This window comes from Megalobrama amblycephala, linkage group LG13, assembly GCF_018812025.1.
Source record: "Megalobrama amblycephala isolate DHTTF-2021 linkage group LG13, ASM1881202v1, whole genome shotgun sequence".
NCBI lineage: Eukaryota > Metazoa > Chordata > Actinopteri > Cypriniformes > Xenocyprididae > Megalobrama > Megalobrama amblycephala.
The window spans coordinates 26,725,631-26,752,071 of record NC_063056.1 but is presented as its reverse complement, the minus strand read 5'-3'; the positions used below and the strand labels follow the sequence as shown (position 1 = coordinate 26,752,071).

Sequence of the window (26,441 nt, the reverse complement as noted above, 5' to 3'; positions counted from 1 at the left end):
TTACAGTTAAGAGACTGCGGCTCATACTCCACATTCCTTCGACAACCATGCAAGCAATGTAACCAGACCAACCGCATTGTGGCAGATGTGATAAGATTACACGAGGAAACATCGTGGTTTCATCACGTATACCCAAGTTACAGTTTGGTCAAGGTGAAAAATTAAATTAAATTTAATAAAAACACAGTAACACTTTACAGTTATTAACTAACATGAACTAACAATGAGCAATACATTTGTTACTGTATTTGTTAATCTTTGTTAACGTTAATTAATGAAAATACAGCTGTTCATATTGTTCACAGTGCATTAACTAATGTTAACAAATACAGCTTTTAAATTTTACTAATGTATTAATAAATGTTGAAAATAACATTAACAAAGATTAATAAATGCTGTAGAAGTGCAGTTCATTATTAGTTCATGTTAACTAATGTAGTTAATTAATGAACCTTATTGTAAAGTGTTATAAAAACACATACAGCATCTGGTTTAACATAACACATTTATTCAACACCACAGAAAATAGTGCTCTGCACATCTAAATTTGCTAAAGCATACAAGCTTTGGCCTCAAACACTGTTATTGGCAAACATATTTTGATGGCTAGATTGTCCATTGAGCCATACAGAATGATCCTGATTGGAAATACTGAAAAAGACATACATAAAAAAGTTACCATGGCTAATTTGCCCCCCTGCATCAGTATAACTCAAAAATGTGTGACAATGCTGCTCAATTACTCTGCACACATACCTGATCATTACTTGCTTCATCTCTATTCCCTGGCCAATCTGCTGTGATGTTACAGCGGCCTCCCGAAAACCAGCTTGCTCCTCATCGCTGGAGTCTCTAAAACTCACAAGCCTATATTTATAGAACTTTCTTGTCCATTTTTAAAATGCCAAAAATAAAAGCTGCTTTGAACAATGATTTTATTTGGTTAAATATTCCAGGTTAAAAGGTTAATTCACACAAAAATGAAATTTCTGTCATTAATTACTCACCCTCATGTCATTCCACACCCATAAGACCTTCAATCATCTTCGGAACACAAATTAAGATATTTTTGATGAAATCCAAGATGTTTTTTATACTCCATTGAAAGCAACGAAATTAGTACATTCAATGTCCAGAAAGGTACTAAAGACATAGTAAAAAAAGACATACTAAAGACATAGCGTTCGGACGTAGAACCGGGAAGCTGCAACAAAAATAGACGTAAACATAGAAACGCAGCACTGCGCCAACTGCTTAACAGACTGACAGGGAAGAGGAAAAATCTTTGAATAAAGTCGTTATTTTTGTTTTGTTTTCATAACATTAAGGTTGAACCACTGTAGTTACGTCGACGGTTTTAACAATGTCTTTAGTACCTTTCTGGACACTGAATTGTACTAATTTCATTGCTTTCAATGGAGGATAAAAAAAAAAAAACCTCTCGGATTTCAAAAAAATAAATTAATTTGTGTTCTGAAGATGAACGAAAGTCTTGCGGGTGTGGAATGACACAAAGGTGAATAATTAATGACAGAAATTTCATTTTTGGGTGAATTAACCCTTTAAATAGAAGTTAAGCTGTCCTTTACCACAAACTATATTATTTCCTCCCTCAATTTGTGAGAAACACACACACACACATTGACAGTTGTGCTATCATATCAAGGTGTCTATCATGTGACATACAGCTCTTGCTCCTCATTATATGTGAGCGGTCCCATGCAGATAGCACACAGGTTCCCCATCAGTCTGAAGCACAGTGAGCAGTAACGGCCTGTGAAAGGAAATAAATTTGCCTTGCGGGTTGGTCTAACAGTCTATTTCTTTTTGACAGTTAAATATGATCTTAAATCAATAATTTCTCTAAAGTGAGAAACCCAACCTGTGCAGCGAGAGGTAGGGCAGATATGCACTTCATCATGACCTCTTTTCTCCAGCACTTTCCCACAGGCCATGCATGATTCTTTATCAATATCCAGAAGCCTGGCTATGATAACACCCCCTGGCAGGCTGTAAAAAGGTGTGGAGTGTGTGTATTTATTTAATTTTTCACCATGACTATATTTAATCGTCAAACCATTAAAACCATTTCTGGAGGAGAAATTGAAATCTTCACTGAGGAAGTACTTTAAAACATTAACCTTCAGATAATAGATAACTACAATTCAAAAGCTTGTGGTCTGTAAGGTTTGTGTTTTTTAAAGAAGTCTGCATTTATTTGATTAAAAATACAGTAAAAACGGTAATAATGTAAAATATTATTACAATTTAAAATAATATATTATAAAATGTAATTTATTCCTGTGATGGCAAAGCTGAATATTCAGCATCATTAATATATAAATATATAAAATATAACTGACCCCATAGTAATAATTTATATAGTGAATGTGTTAGTGATTTGAATAGCAGTTTATACTCACTACGTGGCCAGTTTTTGGATAATGCCATTATGTTGCTGGTCCACCATGTTTCGTTGTACTGCCCTCAGTAGGGCTTTTCCTAATGACCCACGCTGAGAGAGAATATGCCTGTGGAGGTACAGGATCCTCTTCTGAAACATACACACATTTAGTATAAACTAAGTTTCTCTTACTATAACAATAATTAATGTCTATAGTAAATTCATAAAAGCAAACTAAAAATGATTGTCCTTTATTGTCCTTTTACAAGCCACATCTACACACATGTGCTGTGTTTCTCATGCATGAGATAAAAAGCAGTTTTAGAGCATTAGTAGGGCTTAGTAAATATTTAACAAATACTTTATATCTGTGAATAGGAAAGGTCATTTTCATAGTAATTGTGCTAGGAAACTTTCTTACTTTCTCTCTTTCAGGATGGTACCTGGCACACACAAACCTCTGTAAACGTTTGATGTAGCCACCAGCAATCACAATAAACAGCGTGAGGCCATAAAGAAGACCTTTGTTTGGAGGGAAGACAAAAGTCAGGTATAACCAAATAAAATTTAAATGTTTGCATTGTAAGAAATGTTTTAAAGAAATGTTATTTGCTCGCTTTTACTCTAATGCCATATATAGATATATAGCTTGAATGCTATTTGCTTGGAAAGTACCTGCAATACTTCAAATGATCTTGATGTAGAGTATAAACAAATGTACTTGACTTCCTTTGTTTATGATGTAGAACAGGATGAAATGAGCAAAAGGTGTGAAAAGAAAGAAAGCAAATTTGCGAACTTGGAGTGTGCAGCTGACCACAAAGGTTAACGAGAGGGCACATGAGGCTGAAGAGAAGGTGATAAAACCACAGGCAGAGATAAGACTGACAAAGACTACAGTGAACAAGGGGAAGCGTACGAGAAAACAACAGCGTAGGCGACAGATGAAGGCCATTCGTCATATTAGATGGGAGGTACAGAGACTGATAGGCTACTCCTACAAAAGGAAGACTGAATCATAGATGATATAGAGGAGTTGATGAATGAAATGTAATTGGAATTACACAATAAAACTTAAAGGTGCAGTAGGTAGGGATGTGACAAGATCTCGTGTCACGAGATCTCGCGAGACTAAAGTGTGACGAGATTTCTTGTCGAGGCGAAAAGTAGTCTCGTGATGCTGCCATGACAGAGTGTTAGGATGATTAGGAAAGAATATGCCACCGCTACATTTACATTACGCCTCCACTGTCCTTTTGCTTTGTGTTTAAATAAAAAACATTTAATTAAGTTGGATAACGGTCGCCGCCACTCCATATTTACAGAGTTACGCGCGATCGCTGAAAGCGAAAGTAAACGCGCGCGCATTCAAACGCGATTTCAATACCCCGCATTTTGAAAGCGGCTCCCTGATGAATGCAGATATCTCTCAATATGAAAGCTATTTTAGGCTGGGCAGTGTAGTTGTAACCATCTCTTAGCTCTGTATCAAAGAAAAAGTTGGTCTTATTTGCACTTTGAATATTGAGAGAGTGCGATTATGGTTTCAACTTGTAAAGTGTTACCATAAAAATGAATAACAGTTTTCTCTTAATCTTATTAAGCACAAACAGTAAGGTTTCATTTGTTAACATTAGTTAATGCACTGTGAACTATCATGAACTAACAATGAATGACTATTTTTTATTAACTAACATAAACAAAGATTAATAAATACTGTAGCAAATATATTGCTCATTGTTAGTTGATGTTGGTTAATATGTTAATGTTAATAAATGAGACCTTACTGTAAAGTGTTACCATTTTTATATTTTATTTCTATGATCAGTTTGTGGAAAGGAGTTCAGTTAGGAGGTCTAAAGTTGTAGAAACTCATAAATCATGTACAGTAAGGCCTGAAGAGACTGAAATCATACAAAAGAGAAGTCAGTCAGTTGAGTTAGTGGCAAAACCTTTTACAGTACTTGAGTATTGTTGTCTTTTACTGCATATGATAATTCATACTCAGAAAGTAGAACTGAATGACATTCATTATAAGATGATTAGTTAAAACATTTCAAATACACCTGCAGAATATTTTTTCTAGTCATGTATTTCGCCATTGAGGATTTCTTAAAAATAGTGTCTAAAAATCTTGTCTCGTCTCGTCTCGTGAACTCAATCTCGAGTCTCGTCTCGTCTCGTGAGATACCTGTCTCGTCACACCCCTAGCAGTAGGTGATCTGGAAAATGCAAACGTTAGCCTGTTAGCATTGAAATCATACGATCCCACCCTCCCTGCAAATCGCTGTCCAAAGCCACGCCTCCTCCAAAACACATGAACGCGGTTTTGGTGTTGATAATGTTGACATGGATACTCATAATTCCGACTGACCAGCTCCGGTTAGAACGTCACAGGTTGCCATCTCTTAATTTCTGCTGTTTGTTTGCAGTGCTCTGTGACTGATCTGTCTGCATAGCATTAAAACGCGCTGATGACGTATGGGTAACAGGGTGCGCGAGGGTATGTAAAAACGTATGTTGACGGGCAGGTAGGACATCGTATTATTTCATTCGGATTGAATATAATAATTGGATGAATATTTTTGGTCCTACGCCTTCCGCAGATGATATATATTTATAAAAGATATATTTAGACCGTTTAATATAGTGATTGCTATCAGGATATGAGACTTTCAACCAGTATAACAAAAAAAGTTTCTGTAGAGAATCACCTATTGCACCTTTAAAATCAGCTAAGCTAAAAGCTCTACAGTCAAGCTCTAAACCAGGGATTCTCAACTCATCCACTTTCCTGCAGATTTTTGCTCCAACTCTAAACAAACAAGTGTGGGTTTCAGTAAAATGATCTTAAATACATTCTGAACTGACATATCAAAAGCATACGGAGCCCCTAAAGGGACATGGTGGTAGAAAAAAAAATGGGAAGGAAGGAAATTTTACTTGGTGGTGGAAAAAAATTTGTGATGGGAGGAATTTTATTTTTCAAATCTTTTGCGTTCCCTCGCAAAGATATTTTGCGTTCCCTCGCAAAGATTGCATTCCCTCGCAAAGATATTTTGCGTTCCCTCGCAAAGATGTTTTGCGTTCCCACGCAAAGTTATAATCGTTCCCTTGCTGTGAGCTCGGACAAACACTTCCTCTTTAATGTCCCGCTGGCTGGCAGTAGTGTTTTAGTTAGTAACATACGTTAATAATGCACACAAATAATGCGAACTTGTTGGACTCAAAAATGAATGCAGTCAGTGCTGTCAAGCAGTTCAGTTGGTAATATATTCACAGATTCGAGCTTCCCGGATTAATAACTTGTGAACTAAACGTTGTTAAAACACAAATGCAGCTACTTCCAATCATAGTAGCCTAGACAACAAGCTACAACAACCCAATTTTCCTCAAATGTGTTTTATAATAAATTGGTCTCTATGAGCAGGCGGCGGAGATACACGCCTGAAGGGACCGTCTGAAAAGTGCAAAACCTGAAACCCTTTTGCTCATTTTATATTATGAAAAATACTCAACAACTTCACTGTAACACACTGTACTGGCACCAAATTCTGTTCATACATCACTGCTCTCCTGCTGGTTATAGGTACTACAACACTTAGTTTGGCAAGTAGCACTTAAAGGCCTTCTTTACACAAATGATGTTGGTACACAGCTTACATACAACAGCTTTTGCATGATAATGGCTTACTGGATTTGATGGCATTACAATTTATTTAATATTTTTACTAATAACAGTGAAGTTATTATTATATTATTTTATTTAATAATTAATAATCATAAACATTATGCTTTTTTTTTTTTAATCAAACTAAGTGTTGGGTTTTGCACTTTTCAGACGGTCCCTTCAGGCATGTATCTCCGCCGCCTGCTCATAGAGACCAATTTATTATAAAACACATTTGAGGACAATTGGGTTGTTGTAGCTTGTTGTCTAGGTTACTATGATTGGAAGTAGCTTCATTTGTGTTTTTAACAACGTTTAGCTCACGAGTTACTAATCCGGGAAGCTCGAATCTGTGAATATATTGCCAACTGAACTGCTTGATATAAGCACTGACTGCATTTCTTCATTTTTGAGTCCAACAAGTTCAAACTCTATGAGCCGCGCATTATTTGTGTGCATTATTAACGTATGTTACTAACTGAAACACTACTTCCAGCCAGCGGGACATTAAAGAGGAAGTGTTTGTCCGAGCTCACAGCAAGGGAACGATTATAACTTTGCGAGGGAACGCAAACATCTTTGCGTGGGAACGCAAAACATCTTTGCGAGGGAACGCAATCTTTGCGAGGGAACGCAAAACATCTTTGTGTGGGAACGCAAAATATCTTTGCGAGGGAACGCAAAAGATTTGAAAAAAAAATAATTCCTCCCATCCCAAATTTTTTTCCACCACCACGTAAATTTTCCTTCCTTCCCATTTTTTTTTCTACCACCATGTCCCTTTAGGGGCTCCGTAAAATCACATTTGTGAGTAAAATTGAGGATTTAACTGTGGTTAAATGTTCCATCTGCTGTTCCAGTGTTGACCACAAGGAGTCACTCTAAAACAATAGACTACAACGTACATAATTTGTACAAATGTTTCATTAAGGGTTGTCCAAACTCGGTCCTGGAGGGCCACTGTCCTGCAGAGTTTAGCTCCAACTTGCCTCAACAAACCTGCCTGGAAGTTTCTAGTATGCCTAGTAAGACCTTGATTAGCTAGTTCTGGTGTGTTTAATTGGGGTTGGAGCTAAACTTTGCAGGACAGTGGCCCTCCAGGAGCAGGATTGGATACCCCTGGTCTAATTGTACTGTACTTGTACCAATGAGCAGGTATCTCATGTAGTCTGGCTCCAAAGGATTCATGAGGCATTTCTTGCTAAGCACAGTGATGTTTCCTTTCTGCAGGATGTCAAATGAGGCTGCAATGTCCCTAAAGATATCTGAGGCGTAACCAGATCCATTCACTTGTACTGCAACCACTACAGGAGCTGGAGGTGAACAAAAATGGTGATTAATAAAATACTAAAAACATACAGCAGAATAGGCTAGAAGGATATATATATATATATATATATATATATATATATATATAATAAGCAAACCATTGACTTGGGATTGTGTTTTAATGTAAAATATGATTAAATATGTATTATAATGTTAAAATAACAATAAAAATGTTAATATGATAAGTCCCATTATAGTAAGTTTCAGTGGCATATTAGTCCAATTCAACAAAAACATGCATCGAAACTATGCTGTGTTTTTTATCTTGTATACCTTGGGTCACGATTTCACCTTGGGCCTGGTGGTGTACCAGCTCAAATACCCAGAACACCATGAAGTCAACCGCTATCAGTATGACTGTCATGACCATATACCTGAGCAAAGACAACATCTGACCTGCCATAGCCCGTCTCTCTCTCGCAGTCAGATACAGAGAGCCTGAGGAAGACATGAGAGGCCGAGTCATTGTTAGAGTCAGTCTGGGTCTTAGCCAAAAGTATGTATTTATGTGGAACTGATAAAGTTTAGTTGTACAGTTTAATGTCTTTGGGAGTATCACTGGGTTGTTGTTTTTCCCATAACAGACGTGCAACACATTTTTGTGTCCTACAGCAGTTTACTTTACTACAGCAGTTTGACCTTTTGACATGTCCCGTCTCTCTGAGTGTGAAACATTCCCTGTTTTCTGGTACTTGTTGATGACCTTTCACTTGTGAACCTTTACTCATCTGTACTGGTTAATCTCTCCCCTCTCAGCTCAGGGTCCTCCTCCACATTTTTGAGCTCATCAGCCTCTTTCAGCTCTGTTTCACTTATCTAAATGTCTATGAACATTCTTTCCTTTCTTCCTTCCTTCCCTCTTGGCCCTTCACCCTATACCATCTATCTGCTAAAGGACACACACACACGCACAAGTTATTTAAATAAGTATACACTTACAGGGCCTGATATAGGTGAGAGTTTCTCTGTGGCTCAGGGGAAGTACTGCTGCTTTTCCCTGTCTGGAGCACTTCCTGTCCAGCTCAATAAACTGGTCAGTTATGTAGATGTTCTCAAATTCATCATTACGAAGGTACCGATTTTTGTACAGAACGGCCCTGTTCACAAACGCATAAAAAGACAACAGAGCATTATACAAATACTAATGGATATACTTTTCCAAATTTTTGATGCCAAGGACCCCAAAATATGATGGTCCAATTGCGAGGAACCCTCTGAGCATGATATTAATAAAAACAACAATACAATGTCAAATTTGGTAAATGTTAATATATATACATAATACTTTTTATAATTTATTATAAATTGTATTGCATTATATTTGGGTATTTAATAACATAGACAACAATAATTATTTTTTATATAAATATGAACAAAAATGAATGATTGATATTTATAATCATAATAATATAGTTATTATTATCATTATACTATTAGTATTAATATGTATATTTTTTAAAAGTTATAGTGCTGTCAAATCGATTAATCGCGATTAATCGCAATTAATCACATTTAACATAAAATTTGTTTATATATACATATAAATATATAACTGTGTGTATGTGTATATGTATATGTACATATACACAGACACACATATATAAATATAATATATATACACACACATTATGTAAACAAACATTTGTTAGATGCGATTAATCGCGATTTGACAGCACTAATAATAATAGTTATATATATAGTTATTATAATAAGTATTCATAATGTATCAAACTATTGTGATAGATATTGTGATAGTATTATTATTAATAAGAATAAAGAACTATTAGTATTTATAATAATAACAATAACAATTATTATTGTTGATATTATTATTATGCACTTTTTCTAAACAGAAGGCAACAACTCATGGCTTAAAAATTCTTATTCTCTTAAAGTTTTTAGGACTACATACTTAACAGCTTTATTCAGTTCTGACTTAAACAAAATGTAATCAAACAGATTTTGTTGATAAATTAATTCCATGACAGTACTGACATGGTTAATATATCTAAATGTGTGTGATTATTGACTATGGCAAGTTGCGTTTAACAGGAAGTATACATACTGGAGATACATGAAGAGAAGCAGGAAGAAACCCATGTATGCAAGTAGGACCTTGAGCTCCTGGAGGAGGCCCAGCTGTTCAGACACTTCCTCCATGATCTCCTGAGCAGCGTCCTGCATGGACTGACTGTTGTTCAGAAGCAGGTCAAAGTTGATGGAGGTAGAAATGTTGAATTCAAATTCTTTTTTAATTTGATTGAATGCCGCAATGGTTGCTAGAGGTAACAACATCAAAAATGGCAATAACTAAATAAAACGCTGACAAAGCTTCTTTCAAAACTGAAGATTTGAGAGTTTTTGAAGAATCACTCCATGCATGTCAGTAAATCACTCTGTACTGTTCATTGTAGTTGAATCTCAGAAGATGAGTTTTACTTACGAAAAGCCAAAGCAGTCTTCATGTGGTCAGCAATATATGATGGTAAGATGCAGAACAGCTGCCCCACTGTGGGAAAAGTCCATAAAAAAGGCATTAATTAAAAAACATTTGTGAAAATAGCTTTTTCTAAAAATCCTTTTAGTGATGATATGCAGTTTTCAAGTTATTGACAAAAGCATTGCACTAAACAGCAGAACTGCTCCATAAGGCTGTATAGCATTCATTTTAGTGCTGATTTAGCACTGTTGCTAGAGGTTATGTTTGGATTTGCAGTCAGATTTGTGATTTGCAGATTTGCAGTCAGCCTGTTGAGTAATGTTAGAGAAGCATACACATGGGAACACCACCACCTCTCTTCAGTACTTTAAGGGTACTTAAACGTGACAAACTGCTCCCACAAGATCACTTATTGTAAATAAACTGTATATATTGAGCATGTGAGAATAAACAGTACTTAAGTACCAGTACTGTCACAGAAACCATTTGTCTCAGTTTCTGCATTGGCAGAATAGATCAAATATACAGAAATATAATGAAACCAAATCACTGTGACGCAGAAAATAATGCACCGTGGCTATATGGCTTCCTGTAAAGAGTGTAATGACAGGGCTTTCAAGGGACTAATCATATGCCAGAGACGCACCGCGTGCGAGCCCGCAGAGAGGCTGGAATCCATCTAGGAGGTGGCAGAGGAACGAGAACACAGAGAGTAGCTCCATGCAGTTCTCACGGCTTTCATCAAACAGCCTAGTGCACTTTTGATACGGCAGACCCAGCTTGTCATTACACACATCACCGATATCTGCCAAGAAGTGCAGTACGTTTCTTAGAATACGAGCTGAAAAGAAAATAGAGAGACAGAGAGACTTAAGCTCAAACCTCAGTAAACAAATGAAAGATCATAGGCCCAGATGATGGCGTTACCGGATGTTTGGTCTATTGATTCACTCACCAACATGCCGCACAGATTCCGTCAGAGCTCTGATGAGGTTTTGTGCTCGGCCCGCCATTGAGTAAGCATTCCTCGCCATCTCCTTAATCTTACTCAGGGCCGCTAAACAAAGCCGTTTTCATAATATCAATACAAAAATATGTACAACATACAACTGTATTTTTCAAGTAAACCAGACTTTGATTATATTTATATCTGTGTGTTTGTTCATCTAAATATTTTATATGTATTTAATATATTTAAGAAAATATTTACTAAAATGTCATATATTTACATAGATAGGGCTAGCTGTAGACATTTTAATATATTTTATCCAATATATTAAATAAATATATGATTATTATATTGTATTATATCAGTCTTCTATCAAACAACACATTTTTTCTTCTGCAAAACAGAAGATATTTTGAAGAACCGATTTTGTCCACACAGTGAATATACAGTAAGTATCGTGCCTGACAACACTGGACCACATTGACTTTCATTGTATGGACAAAAAAAACTTGGTGAGGGTGATTACATGACATAATTTTCATTTGTGGACTAAGTAATTATGGTATGAATTTCTAAATAATATCACTATTTTGTTTCAAGCAGATGTTGGTGTTTTTGAAAGAGGTGCATTGTTGATATCACTGACATGACGATCTCAGATGGACTCACGTAGCAATGGGTTGGCGGCACGCTGAAGGAGTTGTTGGGTCTGATTAATGGCAAGCTCTGTACCACAGATCACACTATCTGCGGCCCGTTCAACATTTTCCATCGTGTTGCTGACAGGGCCATGGATAACCAAGGTACAGATGAGGAAAAGAAGGAAATTTTTACCCCTGACTTAAAGACAAAAAAAAAAGTGTAAGGGAAGGAGTGACAGAATTCACTGTGTGTTATGGTGAGCAATACAATAGGGAAAACTGAGAGGTGATAATACAGATGATTAACAGTAGTTTTAAAGTTAATTTAAAGAGGATGGAGGAGACTAATGCTGTGTCCAAAATTGAAAACTTCCCTAGTACGTGAAAAACCACACCAACAGAGTAGTATGTCCGAACATACTAGGTGAAGTAGGTGAAAACTACACTAGCATATATTCAGACAAAGGGTGACTTTACTATAAATTTGAACTCAAATTTGTGTTGCAAGGGAATATTTCATAATTGTCTATATTTTACATGTTAATTTCATGTTTTGGTATTTTTGAACATTACCTATTACATTTTTACAGTTGTGTTTCATAAATATATATATATACACACACAGTGCACAGCATAAATGAGTATTTTCTGTATGATCACTAATACAATTCATAGAAAGATGGCAAAACTAAAATGTATTAAACATACATAATAAAAACTGAGAAATATATGTCATTAATAGCCATAAATTAGCCAATTTTGTTTAAATTAAGGATTGCAGAAATGAGTACACCCTAGATTTACACAGTGGTGTGGGAATTCATGACAGAATTGATAAAGCACAACTCCCTCACATCTTCAGCACTCATACATCCCTATATAAGTGCTTTACTACCACTGAACTTTACTGTGGGAACCAGGCACTTCTCACTGGACTCCTCCTCTAGCAACACCATAACATTTTGGATGCTGTTACATCCAAAATGATTGATTTGGTCTCATGAGATCAGAGTATTGATTCCCAGAATCTATATTTTGTAAATATGGGCTTTGGAAATGGCTAACTGACTTTATTGTGCTTTGGCTACAGTAGGTAGTTCCAGTGAGAACAACAACCATGCATGTCATTTCTGCAGGCTGCATCTTACTCTGTGAGATAAACAGTCAGTCTTTTTATAGCTTTTGCTGGCTCTGAGACACTCGCTTGGTATTTCTCCTTCTCTTTGTCACTCATCATTAAATGAAAGCCTAAAATGAAGGCCTGTTTATTTCAGGGGCCTTGTCACAAGTCCATTGTTTTTTGAATTTCTGTGTTATTTTTGCTATATTTTCACACTTAAAACAATGATTTGGTAATTCTCTTGTACCACTGTCCTCTTTTGTGCTAAGAAATAAGTCTCCTGACAGTTCTATTGTTCTCAGCATTAAGTCTGAGAATGATTCAGTGGGCTATATAACACTTTTAATTTTCAAGAAATTACTTCTTTTTAAATGTTTTAGTTTAACAACATACTTACCTGTTGATCAAACATTGCCTTAAACTTACACCAGAAAATCTTTATTTTGTTTTATTTAGTAACGTTTAGGAGGGAGGTACTAACAACATTTTATCACCTTGATAAGAAAATCTTATTTTCCTGAATAATTTTGACATGCTTCTTTGGTAATTGATTAAAGGATTAGTTCACTTTCAAATGAAAATTTCCTGATAATTTACTCACCCCTATGTCATCCAAGATGTTCATGTCTTTTTTCTTCAATCAAAAAGAAATTAAGGTTTTTGATGAAAACATTCCAGGATTATTCTCCATAGTGGACTTCAATGGAGCCCAAACGGTTGAAGGTTAAAATTACAGTTTCATTGCAGCTTCAAAATGTTCTACACAATCCCAGATGAGGAATAAGGGTCTTATCTAGAGTTAATTAACCATAAATGCTCTCTTCTTCTCTATTTGAATTCCGGCAGTGTAGACACTGCCGGGATTCTAATAGAGAAGAAGAAGAAGAGAGCTAGTTCAAGATGAGCATTTATTGTTAAAACTTTTTTTTTTAGAAAATGAGGGATGGTTCTGGGATCGTGTAGAATGCTCTGAAGCTGCACTGAAACTGTAATTTTGACCTTTAACTGTTTGGGCTCCATTGAAGTCTAATATATGGAGAAAAATCCTGGAATGTTTTCATCAAAAACCTAAATTTCTTTTCGACTGAAGAAAGACAGACATGAACATCTTGGATGACATGGGGGTGAGTAAATTATCAGGAAATTTTAATTTGAAATTGAACTAATCCTTTAAGCAGACTTGCTGGAACATTATATCTCTAGATCCCTAACATGTCTTCAAAGTAATTGAGTAATTACTGGCTTTCAGATGTTTCAGAGGGGGTGTATTCATTTATGCTGTGCACTGTGTATATATATTATATTTTCTTTTTTTTTTTTTTCTTTTTTTTAAATCAAAGTCTAAAAAAAAATCAACCCGGTCTCCCCTTTATCTGCCCCTCTACGCTTGCTAATGTTCATTACAGATGAAAACAGATTGAAAGGTGTTTAGTTACTCAGAAAACAGATTGAAAGGTGTTTAGTTACTCGAGCACAGCATCGGGATCATCAGCATGACGGTGGTGCGCACGCGGTCGGAGAGACCCGTTCCAAACCCCGCACAAGCGGCGAGGATGCCGGTAGTGATGACGCAGAACCAGAGGTTGTGGTTCTGGATGAACAGCGCTGTCATGCCGTAAACTGATGCGAGGAACAGACCCAGAGTAAACCCAGCAAGACTGCGCTTCACCTGACGCACCGCCGAGCTACGGCGCAAACGCGATATTTTCCTACCGAGAGACTTTAAAAAAGGTTCCTTTGGAGTCATCCTGAAGAGAAAGGAAGTAACAAGAATAAAGGAGAAAGCAGTTTATTAGATGTTTAGCGATAAAAAGAGAAAGATTAATTAAGATTTACCCCACAACATCGCTGCATTTAGATTTAGGCCTAACGTACCTGTCCACAGTTGATCTTGAGGTAATAACGGCTCTTCAATGGAAAATATACTCAAAAGTTTCACTTTTATACATGTTGACAGGTATTAGGTTGGTCTAGGACACATTCAAATACCCATATTATTACATTATCCTGTCAAAAATGTTAAGATGTCTGTTTTTAAACCAAATCCATGATGGCTCATTCTAACTGACTCGCTGCATCTTTTAAAACTGCTTTCTTCCGCAGTGATGTTGTGTAACGTTAGTATTGAAGAAGAAACCAGCAATGGAGTCTGTCAGGGAAACCAGATGTAAAACACCCCATTCAAGTGTGTTTATCTTAAATTTTTAGATAACGATTTAAATTTATTATAGTAGCTGTCCAGCATATAGATAACATTTTGTGAATTTGCAGCTTTGGAGCAGGTGTGTAAGTGTATTCTGCCACCTGGAGTTCATAGGTTCCTTTTCGGCCCACTGTCAGAGTTTCCTGTGTTCCGACGTCTCACGGGCGCTGTGTTTGGAGCTTTGAGTGGTGTGGGTAAGTAACTCTGCAAAACCTGATGTACGCTACCATCAGGGGCGGATTAAGGTGGTCAGGGGCCCCTAGGCTGCTCTTTGTGTGAGGCCCCCCCTTAATCATTATGCGTTACTGGAAAAATGTATTTAGTGCCATACATGGTCCACACGCAAATAAGGTTAACTGGCATACACACACACACATTGAGACAGCCAATACTAGAGTTTTTCTTCTACATTCCTTCAACTGGTAGACCACCACAGTAAGAAAATTACCACCACCACATAGGTACACATCAGTTTTTTGACAAAAAAAATCAAATTGAAGTCAATATTTTACATCAAATTGGCGCCAGTTTTTTGACATCAAACTGACATCACTTTTTTGACATCAAATTGACTTCAGTTTTTTTACATCAAATTGACGTCAATATTTTGACATCAAATTGACGTCAGTTTTTTTACATCAAAGTGACGTCAGTTTTTTTTTACATCAAATTGACGTCAATATTTTGACATCAAATTGACGTCACTTTTTTGACATCAAAGAGACGTCAATATTTTACATCAATTTGACGTCCACACACTGATGTCCAATAACGACACAAAAGCAATGCAATGAAAGAAAATACAAAGTTCTGTCATGAAACTCTAAATGGGCAGGCTAATAGGTCCTTAACTCAACTGCTCGTAATCACATCATTATCTATAGGACACAGATGATTGGTTCCTGCTGTATTAGTAGCCAATGAGCTTGCATGCTCAGTCTTCAAATACATGAGTAGCATTTGCCTTAGCAGTGCAGCACGCTTTCAGAAACCCTCCACCTTCCCCAGCTCCACCTGTATAGATCTGCTACTGGTAATTTATGTACACTATATTGTACAGCAGCAGCATGTCTTACTTGCTCACAGCAGCATGTCGTGTATGTATTGGCAGTAGCAAATCCCGTACTTGCTCTGCAGCAGCAGCAGCAATAATCAACAGCAGCAGGAGCAATAAAAGCAGCTGCAGCGTAGCGGATATATTCTGCCAAGGCATCAACATTGTCATACCCATTACCATGCCAAACACTCAGAGAGTTGTCACGACAGAACTTTTATTCAGCAAACTTCAAATTAATAAAACAAATGTAAATAAAAACAAAACTGCACCTATCCTGATTGAGAACAAAGATCAATGGCTGTCTGGCCCTTCTGGCATCCCATACCATCCCATCTGTAGCGTGCTGATTGGAGATAGTTCTTTATGTATTTGATGATGTCAGTTTATGTAAAGATTATTTCGGCTAAAAGTGGGTTACTCATGGACTATATCGGGTTTATAGTTAACCGAGACGGTGATATGACGGCTATTGCTTGCTGGGAGGGAGCCCTAGGACTAGGCTAACATTAGCGGACTTGTAAAGTTGCTACTTCTTACGTATTTCAAGTGATAAGCCATATTTGAGGTCGATGAATGATAGGCGAATGTTTGGATTTCTTTCCGTTAACGATCTCTCCCTCACGAACTGCGTAACTTGTATCCAATACCGTGAATTAAGTATCAAGCCATTTTGTGATTTTTTTTCAGTATAACTTGTTCACGTTGTTCTTTTAACCCAAATGTCACATCTAACCAATCACCTGCTTATTTATTTTCTTGTGGGTCAATGAGGGTCTTTTTTTGTTCGCGCTGAAGTAAATTTAAAATAATAAAAAAAAATAGCCTGGCCAATCCGGGGCCCTTCACACATGGGGCCCCTAGGCTGCAGCCTAGGCAAGCCTGTGCGTTAATCTGCACCTGGCTACCATTCAAAAGTTTGGGGTTTTTACGAATGTCTCTTATGCTTACCAAGGCCGCATTTATTTAATCAAAAATACAGTAAAACAATAATGTTGTGAAATATTATTACAGTTTAAAATAGGCTGTTTCCTATTTCCTTTTTAAAAATGTGATTATTTGATGAACAGAAAGTTCAAAAGAACAGCATTTACTTGAAACTGAAATCTTTTGTAACATTATAAATGTCCTTACTCTTACTTTTGATTAATTAATGCATCCTTGCTGAATTTAATCTCTTAAGAAGGCTTTCTGACCCCAAACTATTAAATGGTAGTGTATAAATGATTATTTCATGAATTATATAACTAACATGTGATTCTAATCTTGTCTTAACCTGTTTTAAGGGTTGTTTTTTGGACTCATGCACAATATTGCCATGACACCAGTACAACGTGTTGTTGTTGGATGTGTGTTTGTAGGTAAGTACACTTCAGAAAGTAAACATTTGACCCTTAAAATGGTGTCATCTAATATAATCAGTTTTATTCAGTCATATAAAAAATATTATAATATTCTGCTTCGGGTGGCATGCTTTTTTTTTTACTTACAGGTATCTTTGCATTATGTGCTGTATGGTGTGTTTGTGCAGGTCTGTGTAGTCTTGGAGGCATGTTTTCCTCATTGTTCCGCTGCTCTGTCCTCCTGATGTTTCCTAGTATGATTGGATCTCATGGTCGGACGTTCCTGATGGTTTATGTGCTTCATGGAGTTTACCAAGGTACAAATCTTAGGGACATATACACAGGAATATTAGACTGACAATAACAGTACAAAGCACAAATCTCAAACGTAGACACTTATGAGCTTTCTTTAGTTTTTTTTTTTTACCTATCAACTGTGCTCGCTCCATCAGGCCCCATTGCAAACATCCAGCATAATGTGCAGGATGTGGCCTCGTCCATGGGCTGTAACATAGACCTACAGATCACACACAGCAAGGTGATGTGGAGAATGCTGACCGAGCCTTACGTGCAAGTAGTGCAGGAGATAGTTGTGAGTCCTGAGTGTCAATATACAATTTGCTGATATGAGTCATGGAAATCTGTCCCACGAACTTCTTTCTTCTCAGAATGACAGTGAGGAATTTCAAAAAGAGTCTCAAAATGTGACCAAAAAGTTCCAGAAGATTCGGGATGAGGTGATGGGTCGATACGGATATGACTCTCTTGGTAAGGAGTCCGTCCATACGGCCAACAGCACTCAGGAGGAGTATGTAGTGAAAACGAGAGCACGTTGTGACTGTGAGTGTAAATGACAAGAAAACAAGCTTTTATCGACTGTCTTTGATTGAGGTTTTAAGCTTAGCTTTGTCTGAATGATGTGTGTAAAAGATGTGGTGCAGCAGGGAATTAGCCGATGTCAGGATTGGTTCAGCATTAAGTGGGAAGAGTGTATGAATACCATTCAAGCCCCTCTTATAAACAACTTCCTCTGCATACCTATGCAGTTCCACTTTCTGTGTGATATCATGAGAGGTAAGATTTGCATGTTGCATCTTATATTAACATTAAGCAATCAGGATCCCAGGTATATTGAGTTTTATTTTCTCTCAGTGATGACAACATGGTGCACAGAGAAGATCCCTGTTGAGGGAAACTTTGGTCAGACCTTCGACAAACTAAATGACTCCATCAACAGGCTTGCAGAACACTTCACCACCAATGTAGTGCTTCAGGTATAGAAAATCCTCTGAGTTTTAATATAGAAAGGTAGGTTTTGGGGAGACTGGCGATAGCAAGCTAGCTTTGAAAGCGTAGGATCCCACCCTCCCTTCAGTACGCTTTCCAGCCACACCTCCAAAACACATGACCGTGCACACCCAGAGCAGAGTCTGCAAAGCATCTTGAGAGACGCCATTAAACTACCTCATGTCTCAAAGCACATAACATTACAATAATAATGAATGTAAACAACTTACAGAGCTCTGACTTGTACCACCTGACTGCTGCAGATTCATTTTGGCATTGACAGTGTTGCCATAGGAACATCACGGGTTGCCATCTCATACTTACGGTTACGTCATGGCGTGAACACAGCATAAGCTCATTGTTTAGGTTAAGGAGGAACTGCTGTTTTAAAAACATTTCTTCTCATGATTTGTCTTTAAGAATTTGGAGCAGCAGTCAGTGTTTGGAGTGAACGTCCTCCAGAATTTCTCTAAGGAGCTGAGCCGTGTGTTTCAGGAGAAAACAGTAATCGCTGAGAAGATAGCTGGGGTGATTAACTTCCTTCTCTCATTCACCTTCATCACAGTGTTCACCTCGTGAGTTGCACTGTTGTGCTATATGTGACCTTATTACCCTATTTCCAGAAAAGTTGGGACATTTTGTAAAATTCAATAAAATCCACAATATTTTTTAACTGTCAAAAGTATAAATAAAAGTTTTCCAACGTTTTCACTGACCAACATAATTATATACAGGTTAATTTTTTCATTTTGTTTGCAGAGCATTTGGATATGTTCGTCAATTTTGCAGAGACATTCACTTTGACAATGTCTACACAACTACTTACTTCAGGCAGATTGATGTTCGCAGAATGAGAGCTGTAAGTTAAAATCTTAAACATACACTTACACATTCATATCTGTGTTTGCATTAAAATGAGCTTCTGTTTTAGGGGAAGAGGCATTTGCTGCCACTGAAGAAAGCAGAACAAGAGAGTTTGATCAACCCATGGAGCTTATCTATCCACCCAAGCGAGCTCATGCCTGTGGTACTTCTTTAGGGCTATATGCTATTATGGTCCCTGTGTTCAGCACTTAATTCATGTTCTGATGGTCAGGTTGTGTATTTAAAATGGAGCAGAATTAAAGGTGAAGTGTGTCATTTCTGTTCTTCTAATGGCACCAAACAGAATGGCTAATGTGATGTTTTCAAACAGGCTTTTCAAACACTCAAACAGATAATTCCGCCCAAACTCATGCCATTGTCTGACTCAGCACTGCTGTGTTGGGTTGGTGAGGACCCTTAAAGAAACAGAGCAATGTTTTTGTGGTGGCACAGAATTAAAGTGTTGGTGCTTTTCATGGAAAAAATGGCTTACTTATAGTTGTCTTTGCAAACAGGAAAGCATTTATGTATATTATAATAAGTTGATGTTGATTTTTAGTTCTGAAACAATGTCTCTCGTGCAGATTGTGGGCTTCCTGCAAGTTGCATCTCTGGCTCTGTTTGTGTGTGTTCTGCTGGCTGTTGATGGAATCCTGTACAACATCTTTGACCTCATCCGAAGACACACTTTCACCACATACTCAGTTACTAGTGAGCACAAATACAGACTTGTATATGCATGAGTAGGGTTTTCCTTCAAGATTAAAATGCATTAACATGTGCCTCTACACTACTTGTGCATTCATTTGATGTAAATAGTATATTTATTTTCTCTCCTTATCTCTGCGCCTGAAGGTGTTCATCATGCAGACATTGTAATCGGTGGAGATTCCATGTTAGCCAGACTTCTGCGGAAAACCATTGGTGCCTTTAACACCTCCTCCAATCTTGACGTGCAATCAAGTAACTTGCGTAAGTTATCTACTATTTGAGTGTCGATATTCTCACTGCAAGTGAGAAATTTACATGACAATTTTTTGGAAAAAAGAGATGACCATAATTCGGGGCAAACTCAGAGCAAGCTAAGAATAACTGTGTAGGCACAAAAGCCCAGTGCAGATGAAAGAAAAATCTAGAAGAAAATAATTTCAGTACACCACAGTTTGGAATAACTATACTTCTATTATGTTATTGGATCATGGCCTAGATATCAATATAATATTGTTATATTGTGTTATAATAGTGTTATCAAGTCCCTGATCTCTCAAGATCACTCTGTTTGTTGTAGCAGCCCATGTACCACAGTTCCCTCAAACTGATCTCAGCTAATGTGGGTTTTAATAAACTGCGCATTTCATGAGAAGAAAAATCACTTCAATGAATTTTGCTTTCTTTTGGTTTTCTTTCAAAATACAATTTCAGAAACATCAGGTTTAATCTTAGTGTCCTGAAAACATAAGTGGCAGAGAAATGCACTAGCTTTAGTATTAGAGAGATTGTGAATGTACTTGTGAGTGGCTTAGTGATTCAGTGACGTCTTTGGTCTGGCCGTCTATTTAATCTGATCAGAGTTAAACTCAAAGCTTTGATTGTGTCTGTCTCAGCCAGATAGGTCTAAACTGATCTAGACCGGCCACCACACGGCAGTACACATGCAGACAGCTGATGAGAGGACTATTTATAACACTAGCGTGACAGCACGCATGCCAGACAATATACTGTAGATACATTAGTTAGATGGCAGCCATTGTATTCTGTTTACTTACTATGTGACCTAATCCAATAATAGGTTATTTGTGTCTGTATTCGTTCAAAAGTTTGGGGTCAGTAAGATTTTTTTTTTTTTGGGTAAGAAATTAATTCCTTTATTCAGAAAGAATGCATTAAATTGATCAAAAGTGACAGTAAAAGACATTTATGGGTCAGTGACGTGATGGGTAATTTTTTTGTCCAGTGGTCTTAATAATAATAAAAAACAAAGATATGACATCCTAAGTATGTAAGGTACTACAACTAGATCTCTTTTATTGAATCCAAAAGGTTTTCATTATATTTTGCTACATATAAAGGTATTTTTGAAGTGTCAAAAGGTCATTCGGCTTAACCGTCCAAAGGCCAATACAGCCATTTAATTTGTGATTAAAATATCTTAAAATGTAATAAATGTATATATTTTTTATTCTGGCATGATTTTAGAACATATATCAACATAGTGCAAAATGGTATTAAAATTTATTTGTAGAAGTCGTTGCTTTGTTATGAGAAAGAATGTCCAGAAAAATAAATTTCATTGATGTCATTCGGATTTACCAATATAAAGGGACCATTTTGGATCAAGTCATGCAATCAATATCATGTGACAGGATGTGACATCATGATTCAGACATCTGCAGAGGACCACATGGTCATGAAGCAAAGTAACTAACTAACTCTCTTTTAACTATTTGACAAATTTATGTTTTCACTTGCTCATACACATGTCCCGAAACATCAGGTCATTTGGTACAACCGCTATAAAACATGGAAAATGTAATATTTTAAAAACTTGTAGGCTACTAAATATAAAATGTTTGATTGTCCTTTTGCCTGTTAGCATTGTTTGAAAATATCGTCATTCAGAATAACCAAAACTGTCATCCGGTAAAACCAAAATTTTGATTAAACCAAATGACTTTTTTGGTGACAAATTTTGTCCATCTTGTAAAAAATTATGAAAGCAGTGTTAATTGATTATAAAAACCACATAATCTCATTGTTAACACTTAATAAAACTTAAAAATTAATTATGTCTCCATTATGGTTTTTTTTTACACCTTTATAAACCTTATTTGTCAGTGACCCTTATAATGTTTTAAATTATTATTATATATTTCAAATACTTTCTATTCCTGAAAAAAGGATCACTGTTTCCTCAAAAATATTAAGCAGCACAACTGTTTTCAACATGATCATGATAGGAAATATTCCAAATCAGCATATTAGAATGATTTCTGAAGGATCATGTGATACCAAAGACTGGAGTAATGACTGGCGAAAATTCAGTTTTGCCATCACAGGAATAAATTACATTTTAAAATATATTGAAATAAATAACCATTATTTTAAATTGTAATAATATTTCACAATGTTGCTGTTTTTGCTGTATTTTTGATCAAGTATATGCCTGTCTGTATTAGAGACTTATTTCAAAAACATTAAAAAATCTTACCCACCACAAAGTTTTGAACTGTAATGTACAAGCTTGAATGACTTAATGTAAAGACCTTATTCAAAATATTTTATTCTTAAAAACAGTATACTGTATAATTTTAAGATTAAATTTTAAAAATCCTGAAGTTATAGAATGTTTACTGTTTAAAACCAATCAGAAAGTGATTGTCATCGGGATGTTTACTAGTTACATACTGAATTCCAGTCAGTCTTCTTTCTTACATCTATTCCTGCATCCACACTTTGCATAATTTTTGTCATTTTATGTGTATGTTTATGTGTGTATAGATTGTTTGCCCCAGCCACATGCTCTGAACGAGTCAAACTACTTGTGGATCTTCATCCCCCTTTTACTGATGTGCCTCATGTGCTGCCTGCAGGTATACACCAATCGTCTGCGCAGGGTCATCACTGCCTTCTACTTCCCAAAGGTAACACCACCTGCCCTCATGAGCCCAGGTAACGCATTTCAACTGAGAAACTCCTGTCCCATTCTGTTCAGCAACCCTACAGTGACCAGTACCCTATGAAAGACTAATTTTGTTAGTTTGGTTTGAGAGATAGAAGCTAGTACTCCTTGCAGTGTGTTTATGATTAACAATATTGGTCAGTCATAAACATCAGAAGCTCCTTATGCTTTCTTTGGCTAAGGAGCTTAAGAGTCACTGTTCTGCATGTGCTGCTGCTTTCTAATGCCAATCACGTTTAATATTGCTTAACCAGACAGATGTAGGAATAATAGCTGTTGGACTTGTGGGAATGTAATATATGTGTGGCAAGTATCAAGCTAATGCTGTGTTGATGATGCTTTCAAATTTTTCCAGCATAAGATTTTGTGTGATAAATGTATAAAGCAGTTCCTTTTTACTAACAAAAAGGATTTAATTTCTTTTAATTAAAGGAAATTGTACACAAGTATCCAGAATCAGTTCTGGTTTGAGGTTTCTGAGCCATGTTTTTCCCTAAATGGTTCTTATCACTGCATTTCTTCATAAAAAAATTAATAGGCACCTTTATAGTCAATGCATTTCACAAAGAATTCTCTCAGCAGGAGAGTATTTATTATTGTGCAGGCTGTTGTTTTGTCGGTGTACACTTTGGCACAGGAAGGCTTAAACAAATGCTAAAGGTCTCTCCTAGCATAATTGAAACAAACAAAAAGCACAATAACAGGCAAAATTACTTCCTCTGATGTCATTTTTGTTTACCGCCAGTTCTCCAATTTAAATAAACTTTGCATTTTGATTTTAAATGAAATAAGGTCCAGACTGCAAAAAAGAAAGACAAATTCAGATCTCATGTTTTAAAGCAATTAGTGTAGTATTATAACATTTCAAATAAAATAATAGAAACTTTGATGACTTGAATAATGGATCTTTGGGTTCTTGGCTCAGTTCTACACTGTTTCTGCAGAACATGTGCGACTAGTCCGTGGAGTGAAGTAAAACCCTTAGGCAATTTAATCGGTTTGGTCACGATTGTAACCGATATCCTGATTTAGCAAGTTCAAAGCGCCTGACACACAGCGTGCAGTGTAACGGGAGGATACTTTCTCACACATACTGAGTGAAATATGTGTTCTCTAGTGTGTGTGCGGGTAAAGCACTAATAAGATAAGAGGGTTTTAAAGTAATAGCATTAGATTTGCAGCATTTTGTGGGCCCGTGTCGGCATGATGAGGATTACAGGCCCCCTGTGAACCCTGATTCAGCTAGTGCCACAAGTATTACCTCATTCTTGAAGAGGTGAATACTGGTAGGGTTTTTATTCCTATAATCCTGCAGGAGAACACTGTAGTGTCTTTATTCCTATAATCCTGCAGGAGAACACTGTAGTGTCTTTATTCCTATAATCTGAAATCTAAACCATTTCTCTGGACGAAACCCATCTGATCCGTCCTGCTTTTTCAGAGAGAAAAGAAACGGATCCTCTTCCTCTACAACCTACAGATCCAGAAACGAATCTCCTTCATCAACAGACAACGTCATCGGCTGAGAAATCAAAAACAGACATTTAAAACGGTGTGTATGATACATCACCATAGGACCCTACAGGACTTGTTCTGTTGTTGTAGATTCTCTGTTTACAACTTGTTTAGCATTTTCATAGGTCATACTTTCAGTAAAATCTGACAAAAAGCATGAGTCCAAGGGTGCATCTGAAGTCGCATATTTCTGAAAAACAGTATGTGCACAAAGTAATATGTCTAAGTTCACAATACTCATAAAACAGTAGACAAAATGTTCCCGGATAACCTACTATTTTCGGCAAGATTATATCCCATACGGCCACAGGAGAGGATTTGTGTATGGCAGTGAAGCGACGCAACTGACATGACAAGGACAACATGACAAATGTAGTATGTCCAGATTACATTCATACTATAAAGAAAATATTTTTTTAAGGGTTGCAAAGTAATTACTACTAAGAAGAAGTACCTACTCAGAGAGTATGTGATTTCAGATGCAGCACAATTTGAAAACTTGGTTAGATTAATTTGGAAGTACTTTATTATGTTTCATTAACGTAGTTCAGGAGGAACAAGTCAAATAACCTACCCAATCATTACGTCATCTTAATGATTACGTCATCTCAACCAGCTGTCAACAATCTGTAATCAACGTATCTACCCAATCAGCATGAGTTCAGGCCTGTATATAATCACAGTCAAAACTCACCCAAAGATCCTCGACAGTTTCCAGAATCCCTCCACCACCCCGTCTCCTCACACTCTCTGGGTTACTTCATATAATCTAAAGGGGGGGGGGGTACTCTGTGTTCGGGCCGATTACCGAGCTCGGAGCCCTCTCCCCGGACAGCACGCCAAATACGTTTACCAATTTATTTACCTGACTTATTTGTAAGTGTGAACTCGTGAACCCTCTCATAAAAACTATTTTGTGGGAGATTATTTGTCTGACAAGCAAACTAAAACAATCACACCGTTCTTCAATAGCCACACCTTTCCATTTGCAGATGGCCTTAGTTTGGATTACATGCAAAAATAGTTAATACTTTTGATTAATGACTGACAAAATATATATTTATGATCTCATCTTCGAACTGTCCCTCTCTTCTCTGCCAGGTGCTGTCAGTTCTGCTGGCCCTTCTGAAGCGTGTGGGCTGTAGGTTGCACTGGTGCTGGGTGTGTGATAGGTTTGTGAGGCAGAACCAGGCTGTGGAGTGCAGTTCTGTAGGCTGCACAGTGATCTATTGTCAGCAGTGCTGGACAGACCTGGACAACATCTGCTACGCCTGCTTCCCTCATAACCAGTGTGGACCTCAAGATAACGACTCTGATTCTGATGTGTACTATGGCTACTAACATATAAAGTTTTCATAGTCCCAAACTGCATTAATGGCTGAAACAAAACAAAAAAATCAACGCGTGTCTTCTCTGGACAATTAAAGTGGCTTTGCTAAAGTGTAAACAACTGGAATTGGTTAAATCACATTTATTTTACCCCGAAATGACCCAGAATTTTTTTTTTTTTTTTTTTTTTTTTACACAAATATTACTTCTAATGGTAGTGAAGTAAGCTCTTTATCAAATATACTCAGTATGTGATTTAGGACTCAGTTGTCAACTTGTTAAAGTAATATTTTCGTACTATTCTTCTTGCGCAGTGGACCTAGAGCAAAAGGCCTAACGTCATCTTGAAGTACGTTAAAGGGATAGTTCACCCAAAAATGAAAATTTGATGTTTATCTGCTTACCCCCAGCGCATCCAAGATGTAGGTGACATTTTTTCTTCAGTAGAACACAAATGATGATTTTTAACTCCAACCGCTGCCGTCTGTCAGTCGAATAATTGCAGTAGATGGGAACTTCATCTATAAGAGTAAATAAAGCTTGCTTAGACAAATCCAAATTAAACCCTGCGGCTCGTGACGACACATTGATGTCCTAAGACACGAAACGATCGG

General features: G+C 36.8%; 2 protein-coding genes across 7 annotated transcripts; one reads left to right on the top strand and one right to left on the bottom strand.

Moving 5' to 3' along the window:
* Nucleotides 1-491: 491 nt before the first annotated feature.
* On the bottom strand, nucleotides 492-14,641 carry dcst2 (DC-STAMP domain containing 2). Of its 3 annotated transcripts, none has more exons than XM_048153888.1 (16): nucleotides 14,429-14,641; nucleotides 14,021-14,301; nucleotides 11,462-11,632; nucleotides 10,799-10,900; nucleotides 10,490-10,684; nucleotides 9,847-9,912; nucleotides 9,469-9,682; nucleotides 8,343-8,500; nucleotides 7,677-7,841; nucleotides 7,220-7,387; nucleotides 2,826-2,926; nucleotides 2,424-2,554; nucleotides 1,883-2,010; nucleotides 1,687-1,774; nucleotides 757-867; nucleotides 492-651 (listed from the first exon to the last, which is right to left on the bottom strand). In XM_048153888.1, exons 2-16 carry the CDS (start codon nucleotides 14,298-14,300, stop codon nucleotides 573-575), a joined length of 2,157 nt encoding a protein of 718 aa, XP_048009845.1. In that variant the 5' UTR covers nucleotide 14,301; nucleotides 14,429-14,641; the 3' UTR covers nucleotides 492-572. The 3 variants fall into 3 exon arrangements, with proteins under 3 accessions (XP_048009845.1, XP_048009846.1, XP_048009848.1); XM_048153889.1 differs by having other exon boundaries at nucleotides 757-852; XM_048153891.1 differs by lacking the exons at nucleotides 492-651; nucleotides 1,687-1,774; nucleotides 1,883-2,010 and having other exon boundaries at nucleotides 757-852; nucleotides 14,429-14,640.
* dcst1 (DC-STAMP domain containing 1) lies at nucleotides 14,308-25,945 on the top strand. 4 transcript variants are annotated; one of them, XM_048153892.1, is made up of 17 exons: nucleotides 14,308-14,449; nucleotides 14,657-14,738; nucleotides 14,825-14,950; nucleotides 17,097-17,171; nucleotides 17,342-17,470; nucleotides 17,606-17,745; nucleotides 17,822-17,993; nucleotides 18,084-18,227; nucleotides 18,306-18,427; nucleotides 18,861-19,015; nucleotides 19,200-19,299; nucleotides 19,372-19,467; nucleotides 19,889-20,015; nucleotides 20,160-20,276; nucleotides 22,803-22,945; nucleotides 24,425-24,535; nucleotides 25,600-25,945. In XM_048153892.1, exons 2-17 carry the CDS (start codon nucleotides 14,696-14,698, stop codon nucleotides 25,837-25,839), a joined length of 2,040 nt encoding a protein of 679 aa, XP_048009849.1. In that variant the 5' UTR covers nucleotides 14,308-14,449; nucleotides 14,657-14,695; the 3' UTR covers nucleotides 25,840-25,945. The 4 variants fall into 4 exon arrangements, with proteins under 4 accessions (XP_048009849.1, XP_048009852.1, XP_048009851.1 ...); XM_048153895.1 differs by having other exon boundaries at nucleotides 22,895-22,945; nucleotides 25,600-25,737; XM_048153894.1 differs by having other exon boundaries at nucleotides 22,895-22,973; nucleotides 25,600-25,737.
* Nucleotides 25,946-26,441: the final 496 nt, after the last annotated feature.

Bases quoted from the DNA above. Each gene is read 5' to 3' on its own strand.
- dcst2 (XM_048153888.1), bottom strand. From the start codon at position 14,300: ATGACTCCAAAGGAACCTTTTTTAAAGTCTCTCGGTAGGAAAATATCG. The intron at 11,633-14,020 runs GTAACTAAACAC...TTTGTCTTTAAG, and splicing joins GATCCCGATGCTGTGCTCGA to TCAGGGGTAAAAATTTCCTT. The intron at 7,388-7,676 runs GTATACAAGATA...GTTCACCTCCAG, and splicing joins AGGTGAAATCGTGACCCAAG to CTCCTGTAGTGGTTGCAGTA.
- dcst1 (XM_048153892.1), top strand. From the start codon at position 14,696: ATGGAGTCTGTCAGGGAAACCAGATGTAAAACACCCCATTCAA. The intron at 18,428-18,860 runs GTATAGAAAATC...TTTGTCTTTAAG, and splicing joins CCACCAATGTAGTGCTTCAG to AATTTGGAGCAGCAGTCAGT. The intron at 24,536-25,599 runs GTGTGTATGATA...CTTCTCTGCCAG, and splicing joins AAAAACAGACATTTAAAACG to GTGCTGTCAGTTCTGCTGGC.